The following is a 12,500-nucleotide window of genomic DNA, read 5'->3' on the forward strand; positions in this document are numbered from 1 at the left end:
CTTCTTGTGGGAAAGTGTTCACTTGAAACTAAGTCTTGTATTTTCGTTGAACTATTTATTAAAGCTTTGAAGCGAACAAGTAAATTTATTTGGTTGCCGATCTCTTTTGCTGAACACGTTTGGAAACAGGGGCCGGGTGGTACTGAATCACATGACGTCGTAAGCAACACGAGCGTTTCAACTGTGAAATATGACAAAGTCGTTATAAAAATAAATATACTTGGGGAAGGGTTGACTCAAGCAATAAAAGTAGATCGAGGCTCCATTTGATGGGCTCCTTTCAGAGATCAAGGACTTTTAGATATCAAATTCTGCTAGTCCCGATTTTGCCCATCGGAATCCTTAGTTCCGTCCCGAATGCTCGCCCGAGTCTCCTAAGAGGAAGCTGCATAAACCGCATTGGCTTGTTGTAAAATACGCAACGCAACGCAATATACGCAACACAATATGCCCAATATACGCAGTATAAACAGTATGAGCCGATGTCAATCTGTAAAATACACAATACGCAATATGTGCAAAACGGTTTTTTATCAGCGGTTAACTTGCAAAAATGTCGAATAGTGCATGCTCACCGTTCCCACGAGGTTTCTCCTGGAAACACTGCAAAATGGGTGTGTTTTGCGGTAAGTGTTTCCAACATGAATCGCCTTCCATCCTTGACAATCCTCTCTTATATGCTGCACTGAATTATTATAGACTTGGTTTTAATGTCCTTTGATAACCGTTTCATCAGCAACACTGGATAGTTCTACAAATCCGGAACAGTCAAGATCATACAGATCATAAGTAAATGTTAACCCTCAAATGCTTCCGTGATGGTTTAAATTTGAGGCCGACATTTTCATAAGTATACCCATAGCAAAATTTAACATTTAATATGTTGCGTCTTGTTTTCCTACATCTCTTGCCATTTCAACTCGATGGATTTGTTCGCGTTAAAGTAAATATGCCGTGTATAAAGAATCGGTAAGTAGTAAGACGTCTACCTGTGGTGGGGGAGATGATAACTTCCTCCTGCCGAAAGGACCCCTACAAATTCCCAGAGATCTCAGTAACGGTGAGGAATCCTCAAATCTATTCAGTTAAGCTGAAGTGTTCTGAATTGTTTATTTATGTTGCTCGGGAGGAAACCCGGAAGGTTTGAACTGATAGTTCGTACCGTTATATTGATTTCAACACGAATGTAGAAAAATTAAAGGCAGTAATTCAGTTCTGTCTTAGAAGCAAGAATACACTATTTTGTGAACCTTAATTATCGTAAAATGATAAAATACCTGTGGTTGCTTTCTTCTGGTACATCAATACTTCAACAGGAACAAGTCCATCGAGTTAAAATGGTAAAAAAAAAAAATACAAAAACACTTGACGCAACATCTTTGTAAAATTTTGCTCTAGGATATAGTCGATATACTTACGAAAATGTCGACCTCAAATGTAAACCATCCTGGAAATATCTGTGTCGATGCTCAGCGGAATATAACAGAGGACTATCAAAGACGAAAGGCGATTAATGTTGGAAACACTTACCGCAAAACACATCCATTTTGCAGGTGTTTACAGGAGAAAACTCGTGGGAACGGTGCGGCATGCGCTGCTTGGCACTTTGCAAGTTAAAAGCTGATAAAAGAAACCGTTTTGCACATATTGCATATATTGTGAATTTTACAGTGACATCGGCTTATATTGCGTATATTGCGTCGCGTATATTGCGTATATTGCATTACGTATTTTACAACAAGCAAACCGCATTCACTTCTCGTTCCATCTCTCCTTAGGGGCCTCTCTCTAATCGGGATCGAGAGGTTGGAGTGGCCAAACGCAGCGAATGTGTGAAATATTTGCGTCACATAGTTCTAACTTCCGATAGTTGCAGATCAACAGTAAGAAAAAGAGAAAGAAACTACATAGTCAAAAAATGTCGTAGAGGCCGCGAACCATCGACAATTAATGTTTAAAAGTTTTGCAGTCCATGAAGGAACAGATATTTCGTTGGAGGATAAAATTAAACGCTTCTAAACTCGAATCCATTTTCGTTCGGCCGATTGCTTCTTTAGCAAATTCTCTCAAACGTTCCGAATTAAACTCAAAAATCAAACAAAAATCGTTTTAAATGATATTTCTTCCCTAAAACGTAGTAGTAAAAGTCATGTCGATAACATATCATGTTCACGATGTGATCAGGATTCATTTTTTGCAGCAAGAATAAACGTAGTACGTTGTTAATTTCTGGTGATGTTGAACTCAATTCATGCTCCGATCCACTCAACCAACTTTTCCTGTATCAACACAAAGATTGTAAATTCATTGCTTCTTTGAAGCCGTTTTACACCAATTGTTTGGTACTCCAGATTGACATCTTTCTGTTCGAGATGCAGCTGGTATTCAGTATTGAGAAACCACCCAGAAAAATGTATTGAAAGTACTATTGCAAATTCCTGGTTAGAGTATTAGAACACTATGTCCAGACAAGGCACTTGGCGTGATGGTCTCATGCATAGTGCACACTGTTCAGTTTGGAATGCCTTTACAATAAGGTTACATATCATAGAATCCCGTAACAGTTTTACAGAGTTAAACAAGTATTGAACCGGCAATCAGCTCGCATCATCATCATCATCATCATCATCATCATCGGCCGGCTGCTGCACAGGCCACTGTAAGCTTCCTCCAGCCCTTCCTGTCGTTTGCGAGGTCGGCTATTTGTTTGGACGTCAACTGTCCATCATCATCTCCAAGGAGGCTTTGAATGTAGTGAAGATAGGATGTACTTTGTCGTCCCGGCCTGCGTCTGTCATGTTTTGGGAAGTATAGAGCATATAGATTGGCTGGCTCATCCTCAGACTTGCGGAGTATATGACCTAGGAACTTGAGCTGCCTTGTCCGCACTTGCTCGATCAGAGGCCTTGTCTTTGTCATTTCGTAGACACGGTCATTAGAAAGCCGATCAAGCCTTTTAATTCCAAGCAAGATACGGTAGCATGACGTGGCAAATGAATTGATCTTGTGTATCAAATCCTCGGAAATCAGCCAGGACTCGCAACTATAGAGGAGGATGGACACACAGGATGTCATGAAGAGTTTGATCTTGGTTGAAACAGGCATTCCTGTACTACGCCAGAGATCAGCGCGCAGGTAGAGCCAAAGTCAATATACTTTGGCCACGTAGATGAAGTTCACCATGTCTCTGAAATATTCAGAACTGTACCACCGGATAGTCAGTCTAGCTCTCATATAGTTAACTCTCATATAGTTAACTTGCTCTCATATAGTTAACTTGTTCAAGGTAATTTCACATTAAATAGCTGATGGTGCATATGCAGCACTCAATATCAGTTAAACAATGTACCGATATCAATTTGTCTCATGTTTGTAAATAGTTTTATAGGAGACATTAAGTGGCATTTGTACTGGTGGTTCTTGTCAATAATGTGACAACAAACGATTTATTATTTTGAAAATACAATGACCCCTGTTATGTTTCACGCAATACTATTCATCATCTTACCAATTATCCAAAACCATTGTTAATAATCTCACTTACAACAATCAAGAAACACTTTTTTTAAGTTAGCAATGCTTTCACCCGTCTTGCTTTAAGATTCTGCAATTAACACACGTACACATTGCGTGCCTATTTTTGAGTATAACTGTACCAACTCTTTAGTCCACTTGAAATGAAATTTTGACACCTTGAAATTGCCAATCCTTTTTCAAGCAAACACATATTCGACTTTAATAAAATCCGTTCATGGATCATGGCTTCAGCTCATGCCGAACCTTTAAAGTACGATTCCCCCAAGTTTGGTGTTAAACAACTGCATGATGCTTTTAAAACAACAAAGATTATTTCAGCGAGTGCAGCAACACTTTAATTTTTTCTTCCTGATGTGGCAATGGTGGTTCTAACACAGTCTGCAGCTGTCAATCCCCACGACTTCCAATCGCGTTAATTATGTTAAAATCTAATCGTGAGTACCTGCTCGAAAATCGTTAATTATTCATTCGACGCCGAATAAGCTCACCATCGAACGGAATTATAAACCAGCGACACGTTAATGGGAGGTGCATAAAATTGGCGCTTTTAGGAATTTCGACATCATGGGAAAGTATGGGTGGTATTGAGAGTTCGAACAAAACAATGTTTCAAGGTAAAGTCTTAGCTTGGATCAAAGCATGTCGTTTTAGGTTTAGTTCTGGTGTTTTTAGACGCCAAGTAGGCGATATTGAATTTCCTAGGATCCTAGAAGTGTTAACAGTTTCTTATCTTGAAAGCAGGGAAGTGTATCTACTCGGAGATTCAGAAGACTTCCAAAACCGCAAAGTTTATATCCAGAAAAAGGTGTCCACACATATTGAAGGGGTCTCGAGCAAAAATTATTGGGCTAACAAGTAGTTAGACAGTTTGTTATTGTCTGATTCTAACCGGAAACCTTGGCTCAACGTTTTGGCCTCAGGCTTTCTCTTTATAACTTCGTAAGGCAGAAAATTTCTGATAACTGGTCTTCAAGGCGTAAACTTGAGTTCTGAAACGTCGTGCAGCTGCAGTCGAAGAAATATCTCAAAAACAGCTCAAGAGTTTTACCAGCAATAACCAGCCTTGATGCAAATGTAGATCATGAGTCTTATGAAGTCATATTAAACTACGAGGATCAACAATTGAATGTCTTAGAGACGCAATAGAACGTATTTTTCGATATATTTTTTTTCACAGATAAATATGACAAACCATTCAAGAGTTTGGTATACTAGTTAATCCCCATGATACCAATTTTCCAACATAAGCCTTTATCAGTTAAAACGAGCTGTTTTCAGTGGCCGCATGCTTGTACAAATGTATTCTTACAGCATAATTCTGTACATTTTTACCCCGTATAAGATTATAAGATAGGTTTTTAGATTTTTTGTTAAGAAATACTCTGTGATACACATAATTTTAAAATACTTGTTTTTGATAATACGCTATTGATACAAAACAATATTTGAGCCTTTGTTGAAAACAGGAATTGAAGAATAATTGTTTGTCGGGTCTCACAGCACGAGAGTCCTTCAAAACAGTTAGACGAGACAAAAAACTATTAAGTTTTATCTTAAAATATAAGATACCATTGAGAAACGAGTGTGGTTAAAGATGAAGGTGAAATTAAAATCAAAATTAATCGTTTTTGTTTGATGAAAGAACCAAAGTAAAAAATGGCTGGAAACCACTCGTTTGGATTGCCTTTAAATATGCAGGTGAAAGCCGTGGGTTGGAAGAAATATAATATGGGGCATTTGGAAGACTCGACAGCTCTAGAGCGGTCTCACATACCGTTTATTTAGAGCGTGGGCGCTTGAAAACTCAGACGTTTCATGTAAAAAATGCATTTTCACATTCGTGTTTTTGGCGTGGGTGTTTGAAAATTTATTTCAGATGTTTAGTTGTCTTACCACACAGTGCGAGTTTTGAACTGCACTAGTACAGTTAAATAGTCGGAAAAAAACGCCATGGAACCTTGTTTTGACGGAGTGTATAACGTGAGCGGAATTTAAGGATCGTATTACTTGAGTGTCCTTATCAATAAGGACACAAATGAAATTGTAGGTCAGTATACAAGGCTATAACAGGCCGTAGTCAATTGTTTAACTGGTACCTTCATTTTGCTCGCTGTTTCTATACTTAATTGGAACTATGAATTTATACTTCATGTAAGTTTACTTTATTAATCAAGAAAACTTAGTCACTCTTCTTCGTCTCGGCGATTGATGCCTTCTTCTTTGCATCCAGAATGTGCTTTAATAACAAGGCATTACCTAGGATTCAGGTGTAGGAAGTCGTGATTTTGGATTTTGCGGCCGGTTTTCTAAAAAAAGAAGGTCAGTTGAGACGGTACCGGTCATAGCCAATTTTCCTTGAGTAACATCTATTCAGTCAAACCACTGGAAACTATAATTGATGACAACTGTTCAATATATTTATTCGATTGTCCTTTGGTTTAGCGTTCTCAATTCAAACCACAAACTGACGAAAATATATCAATAAGCACAGCTTCAACCGAAACGAATGATTGTATTTGAAGAGAAGAGGTAGGGAAAGGGATTTCAGATACCGGATGTTATTCTTGACCTCTCGACGGAGGGCAGAGAAGCGGAAAGACCCAGGTCACAGAAGACTGATTCTGTCTCATTTTAAGGAAGCCAATTCTAAATCTCAGTACAAAATATTTCTTTCTCTAACACAATTTTAGAATTCAGTATCTCATTGTCTATGACATAGCTCATTTCGCGTTCCAGAATGCTTGATAAATATTTATTTCAGATACCAGATGTTATTCTTGACCCCGACGGAGGGCAAAAAGCCGAAAAGACCAAGGTCACAGAAGACTGATTCTGTCTCATTTTAAGGAAGCCAATTCTAAATCTCAGTACAAAATATTTCTTTCTCTAACACAATTTTAGAATTCAGTATCTCATTGTCTATGACATAGCTCATTTCGCCTTCCAGAATGCTTGATAAATATTTATTTCAGATACCAGATGTTATTCTTGACCTCGACGGAGGGCAAAAAGCCGAAAAGACCCAGGTCACAGAAGACTGATTCCGTCTCATTTTAAGAAAGTGAATTCTAAATCTCAGTACAAAAATCTTTCTTTCTCTAACACAATTTTAGAATTCAGTATCTCTTGTCTTTGACATAGTTCATTTGGTCTTCCAGAATGCTTGTTAAATATTTATTTCAGATACCGGATGTTATCCTTGACCTCTCGTCGGCTGGCAGAGAACCGAAAAGACCCAGACCACAGAAGACTGATTCCGTCTCATTTTAAGAAACCAAATTCTAAATCTCAGTACAAAAATCTTTCTCTAACACAGTTTTAGAATTCAGTATCTCTTTGTCTTTGACACAGTTCATTTGATCTTCCAGAATGCTTGTTAAATATTAATTTCAGATGCCCGATGTTTTTCTTGATCTGTCATCTCAACGCCTTACGGTTTCCCTGAGCCGACAAAATTACTAATTGATTTGATTTCTCTACAGTTGCAAAACATTCCACTTTATCGCCTCCTCGGGAGGAGGATAAGAACATGTTATCTGGAAAAACTGAAAGCCCAACTCCTGGTCGAAAAAGTGACAGGACCAGTGATTCACAAGGACAACAATCCAAGTTCTCACACCTGAAGGGTGTCGTCAGTGGTGAGCAGACTTAATACGTTAAAGATGGTTTCGTAATTCGTTTAAAGGTGCTGTGTCACCTCACTTTTGAAGCTGTTAAAGTGCCCCTGTGACCAAAAAATCAATTCTTATTCGCTTTCTTATTTTTTTCTTTGCATATATAATAAGCTGCCTTCACACGCTGAAATTTTATCCTACTGAGTCTTTGACGTCACTTTCCCCTCGATCCAACCCTATGAGGTCCAATCGGTCATTTTTGAACGTCAGTAATGTTAAATCACAGCTCAAAAATTTGCCAATCAGATGCTAAGCAAACACACTTTCAAAATCTGAAGAAAAAAGGGAAGTGATTTTTTTTTATGATAGGGGCACTTTAAGAACTCATATTCTGTTGTGTTTACAACTGCATACATTATTCAGTGAACGTAATAACATTTAGGGGAAAATTTTGAAAGAAAGAGTCATATATTAGAGACTTCCTTCAATGGTACGGACGAGAGGTTGCAGCGGTGAAAGTTGGCCCAGTTTGTTTCAAGTTGCAATCCGTTCAGTGTATCTGTCATCCGATCCGTAACAACAGAGGTCACTAAACGTTGTCAGAGAAGAAACAGTTTCAAGTAAAACAGACATGTTTTAGATTTCTACACAATTAAGAAAAATACTTCAACATTTTAATAAAGTAAGATCGTCCGAGTGACAGTAGCCCTGAGAAGGACTTTTGTTGGTTACACTGGCTGACATTTCGACAACCTGAGCGGAAATCATCCTCGTTGTTAAGTAACTTGTCACCAACAACGGTCCTCCTCATTACTATGCATGGCAAGCAACTCTCAGGCCAAATGAAGCACTCTGATTGGTTGCTTTTTGGTGGGGGTGTTACAGTACGGACCATTCCCATGGAAACGGTTCGTTTCCGTACTTTTTTTCTCTCGGGGAAAACTAAACTTGAGCCAAACACAAAAAGATTTCCAAAATTTTTTCATCGCAACAGTACAATTACAGCAAGCGGAAATCAGTTTTTAATTAAATGGAAAAGGTTACCGTTCAAAGTTCGCTAGTGGAAGGCCGACTAATATAAGTGCTACACAGCCAACGATTGCAAAACGTAACCCTTCCTTGTACTTGTACAAATTCATTGCCGTGAAATTGACATCTTAAATTCCCACGACCTGCTCCCGACTGAAGGCGCTTTGCTTTTGTTTGAACTGGCCGGCCAAACCGGTCAATTTACAAAGAAAATGCAACAGTTTGAAGGAACACTTGCATGATAATCCCTCACATTTTTCTGTAGGAGTATATTCCAAGTGTGTTAATTTGAAGGCGTTGCAGAGTTAGTCCTTCCAAATGGCACGGTCCGGCTGGTCAGTTCTGTCAAATGGAAAGCGTCCTAAGATCACGAACATTCACCAAGCGGAGAAGTGTCCCATCGGTCAAAGAAACGACGCCATGTATTAAAAAACTTACTAACCTCACTTCCTCGGGACAATTCCTCGGGACTGCACTGACCCGGCCCAGCGCACGACCTCCGGTCAATAGGGAGTTTACGCACCCGACTTAGGCCTTTTTGACCCGTGGACGGCAACCGGAAATGAACGTTTTGCATGCCAGGACAGTAGTGTCACACAGATTTTATAACCTAATCATCTCTAATCGCGGAAAGATACTTAACAATATAAAGGTGGTAGTGAACAAACAAATTAAAATGGAAAACAGTTCACTTCCGGTTTTCCGTCCGCGGCTCAAAAACGTCGCATGCTTAAATTCCCTAATATTCCCCAATACAGCCCTCGCACTCGGTTAGTAAGAGGTTAGTAGTAATGTCACCTCAACGATCTTCCTTCAGCATGTTTTTAAGAGCTCCTGGGTTATAATAAAATGAACTTTATTTAAGCATCAAGTGTATTTAGCGCTTTGGCACTAATTGAGGACAAGGTAAAGAAATCGAATCATGTCAGATCATAGGTTGGTTTTTCAATGAAAGAGGGGAAATATTCGGTGTACCCGGAGAGAAACTTCTCAAGTTGTGTATACAAAAAAATGACACGGAAATATTCATCCCTAGAAATGGTAATATGAAAATCCTAGCAGACACATGATGAAAACGGAAATCTTTGTCAAACATTAAGGTATTGATGTAGTAAAGTGGCATTGTTATGGCAACACTTTTTACATACATACATTCGTACCTTGTGGCCCAGTGGATTGGGCGCTTGCCTTGAGATCCGGAGATCCTGGGTTCAAGACCCGCTCTGACCACTGAATTTGAATTTAAATTTTCATTGAATTTGATCCTGGTTGTCCCTGGTTCAACTTCCCAGCTGCACTTGTAAATAGCCAACTGGTTTGCCGCCGGCCAGTTGGGATTCTTAACAGTTGTTGTTGTCTGCTCAGTCGTTTCGTTGTGTTTCTGTGGGGAGTGGTTAATTATGTATGTATGTACATTTAGTACGCGCTAGCGTGAGACTGTTTGACAAATAATAAAAAAGAGAGAGTAAATTAATTAGAGAGAAAGAGAACTGCATTTGACGAAGAATGCCTTTACTGGCACGGCATAACAAAATTGAACGTTGCAAAAATCTCTCAAAATGTTTTTCGTTGATGGTAACTTTTTTATATTTGCGGCTCAAAATTAATGTTGTTTTCATGTCGTAAATTTTGTTGCTAATTGGAAATTAATTTATTCTCGATCGACCGTCCTGAAAACTTCCTTCTGTTCTTCCTAAAAACTGTGTATCAATGTTTATTTTCTTTTGCATAAAGCAAGCTAACAAAATCTGTACCTTAATTAGTTCGCATTTTTGAGGGTTAAAATAGAATTTTCGGTCCTATGCTTCTATTACGATGCCGGATAGGCATTAACTTCAGTGAACTTTTGTATTACAAAGCTGTCGGACTCACAGAGTGCACGCTTAAACATGTGATCTAAAGAAGTTGTTAGGGAACTTGAAAATGATCAGCAGGTCAGCCTAGAAGCCAATGTTTTTCGATTCCCTTTTATTTTCTTCAGTCGTTCTGGGTTTAGTAGTTTGCTAGAAACCACATGTCTTCTCAGGGGGCTATTTACCTAAGACTTCTATCATGGCACTATAATGATATACAATACCAAAACAATATCGTGTACTATTAGAGCTGCATACTACGCAAAGACAACTTGAATTTCCTGAAGTCAGTTGACAATATGGAATAAAGCACTGTGTTACTGCACTATCACACGTACGCAATGCGTGCCTATTTTTTTAAAGATGACAGGAATTTTTTCTTTCTGACAAATGATTAATAGGCTGGTAGCCAGGTTTTTAACCTCAGAAAAAGATCTATTTCGTTGTATGAACGTGTGACCCAAAGGGCCTCTGCTGGAACGACTTCTGGGTGACCCCTTAAATGGTCTTCATGACTCCCGACTTGAAAAAAATGCCTGGAACGCTGCAGTTCAATACCACCCTACTCAATGCCTTCTGTTTTTGAGTAACGCGTACTACAGGCAACCCAGTGTACGCTCATGAAGCCTCTAGTTTTAGAGAAAACGTTGCTTCCTACTAGTCCAGCGGATGACCGAAAATTTAGGTATCGTCATGCGCAGTAGAATAATCAGTGTCACCTGTTACATTTTCATATTAATTTCGGCACAACTTTCAGTACTTGTATCTTCCTTTGCTCTAAGTCAACCAGCAATGCCTTAAAAAATGGGTCAAGATTTAGGCAAAACAAGCAGGCTCCTAAGTAATAGGGCTCTATCTTTTGAATGGTTTTTTGTTCTAATCATACTCGTATGTGTCTGACTTCTTCATCTCCTTGTGCGATTTTTCAGGTATTCGACGAAAAGGCGGAAGACGAGGATTCGAACCAAAGAATGATCTTATGTCCTCCTCGGGTAAGCCAGCTTTCTTGTTATCCTTTAGAACCTCGTTTTAAGCAGTGCGTTGATAGGATTAGAGAGCCACTTGTGTTCGGAATGCAAGCTTTTTCTCAAAAATCATGCCTACGATCAATGATAAGGACAACATTTAATACGAATTGGGAAGTCGCCTTGATCTTTTGTATTCCATTTCACCCGATCAGGGTGGTGATTAAGTTGAATTGTTTACCTGACAATTTTATTGACACACGAAATCTTAAAGGATCTCTTGAACAAATCAAAATAAAACTGATAATTATAATTTATGATTTAACATCCACGAGTTATGTTTATTTCGATGTACTGTAAGATGTAAAGATAAGATTACAATATGTAGTCAAGTTTGTTCTTGTTTTGGTTTACCGGTATTTAACGCAAAACGGTTAAATGCACCAGTCTTAGAACTCCATAAGGAGTATTCTGATCTGAATTTGGAACCTATAGCTAGGTGCAAACTGGTTTGCCAAACAAGACTTCTAATTTTAGTTTCATTTCTGATTTTTTTTTCCTGTCTGGTGCAACTTTATTTGATGGACAAGTCTCTATTTGAATAATAACACACTTTGTGATGGCTGGATGCCTTTTAAAAGAATTGTCTTTATTATGTTTCAACTGTACTGTCAAAGTCCTGCCTCATTTTCTTTCAGCACGCAATGCCAACTCCGGGTGATCCCAGGAGAATTTTTTTCAAAGGTTCAAGAGAGTGCTTTGTGAATTGAAGGCAATGACTGAGGACTGAAATTCAGTCCTAGATCATTGCCTTCAATGCTGTAGCACTCTCTCGGCCCTTTCAAAAAAAATTCCTCTGGCACCCAGTATAGGCAAAGCCTGGATTTTTTGGCCCGATATTTTGGTTAGATAGATCATTCCATGGGAAAAAAGGTGGAAAGGTTGACCAAAAATTGTAACTGACTTGTGCACTGGAGAAAGCTATCCATTGAGCCAGGGGCACATTGCAGAATGAGAGATCTTCCTAATCATTTCACTGTAAAGTGTACTGTTTACTGGCATAGAGTGAATCGTACATGTACAGTATAGGTTGAATAGGGGCCAGGGCAGAGGTGACCACTTGGAAATTCTATGTGCTTTAGAAAGGAGCTGAACTGTTTATTAAACCTTCACAAAATGGGTTAGACTTAAATACAAGTCTGGACTTAAAGATAGCAGAAAACTGTGTGAGTGAGATCTAATCATTGCTATTTAATTTGCCCTGGTGTAGTATTTTCCTATAATTTTCCTGATGATGCTGCAGATAGTGAAAGCTATATGTACATTGTAGAATAAAGTTTTCAACAGCAGGTTGTGATCAAGGCCTCACTCGAATAGTTTTTTCTTCTATCTACATGTACATTGTACAAATAGGCTGCAAAAGGACAACATCAAATACGTGTCTGGACTTTTATTTGGGCTTCTTTGCAGCTGCCAATTTTAAGTTGCTTTAGGGTAGCTCT

At 38.7% G+C, this 12,500-nt stretch overlaps 1 protein-coding gene and 1 long non-coding RNA gene across 6 annotated transcripts in view; one reads left to right on the forward strand and one right to left on the reverse strand.

Annotated features, from left to right (window-relative positions):
• The window catches only part of LOC138041514 (uncharacterized), a 1,907-nt gene extending 304 nt beyond the window's left edge, over positions 1 to 1,603 (reverse strand). Inside the window, exons 1-2 of the long non-coding RNA XR_011130845.1 lie at positions 1,531 to 1,603; positions 576 to 751 (exon numbers count right to left, since the gene is read on the reverse strand). This is a non-coding gene — a long non-coding RNA (uncharacterized lncRNA). The remainder of the gene's footprint in view (positions 1 to 575; positions 752 to 1,530) is intronic.
• A 2,418-nt stretch (positions 1,604 to 4,021) lies between these two features.
• LOC138043489 (neuronal calcium sensor 1-like) overlaps positions 4,022 to 12,500 on the forward strand; it is a 26,795-nt gene continuing 18,316 nt past the window's right edge. For 3 of the 5 annotated variants that reach the window (XM_068889775.1, XM_068889776.1, XM_068889777.1), the window contains exons 1-3: positions 4,022 to 4,151; positions 7,020 to 7,175; positions 10,963 to 11,025. In XM_068889775.1, the coding sequence (XP_068745876.1) occupies positions 4,112 to 4,151; positions 7,020 to 7,175; positions 10,963 to 11,025 (259 nt within the window). In that variant the 5' untranslated portion in view covers positions 4,022 to 4,111. Of the gene's footprint in view, positions 4,152 to 5,426; positions 5,585 to 7,019; positions 7,176 to 10,747; positions 10,875 to 10,962; positions 11,026 to 12,500 lie in introns of those variants that run through there. The other 2 variants (XM_068889778.1, XM_068889779.1) reach the window with 2 other exon arrangements.

This window comes from Montipora capricornis, chromosome 3, assembly GCF_036669925.1.
Source record: "Montipora capricornis isolate CH-2021 chromosome 3, ASM3666992v2, whole genome shotgun sequence".
Classification (NCBI taxonomy): domain Eukaryota; kingdom Metazoa; phylum Cnidaria; class Anthozoa; order Scleractinia; family Acroporidae; genus Montipora; species Montipora capricornis.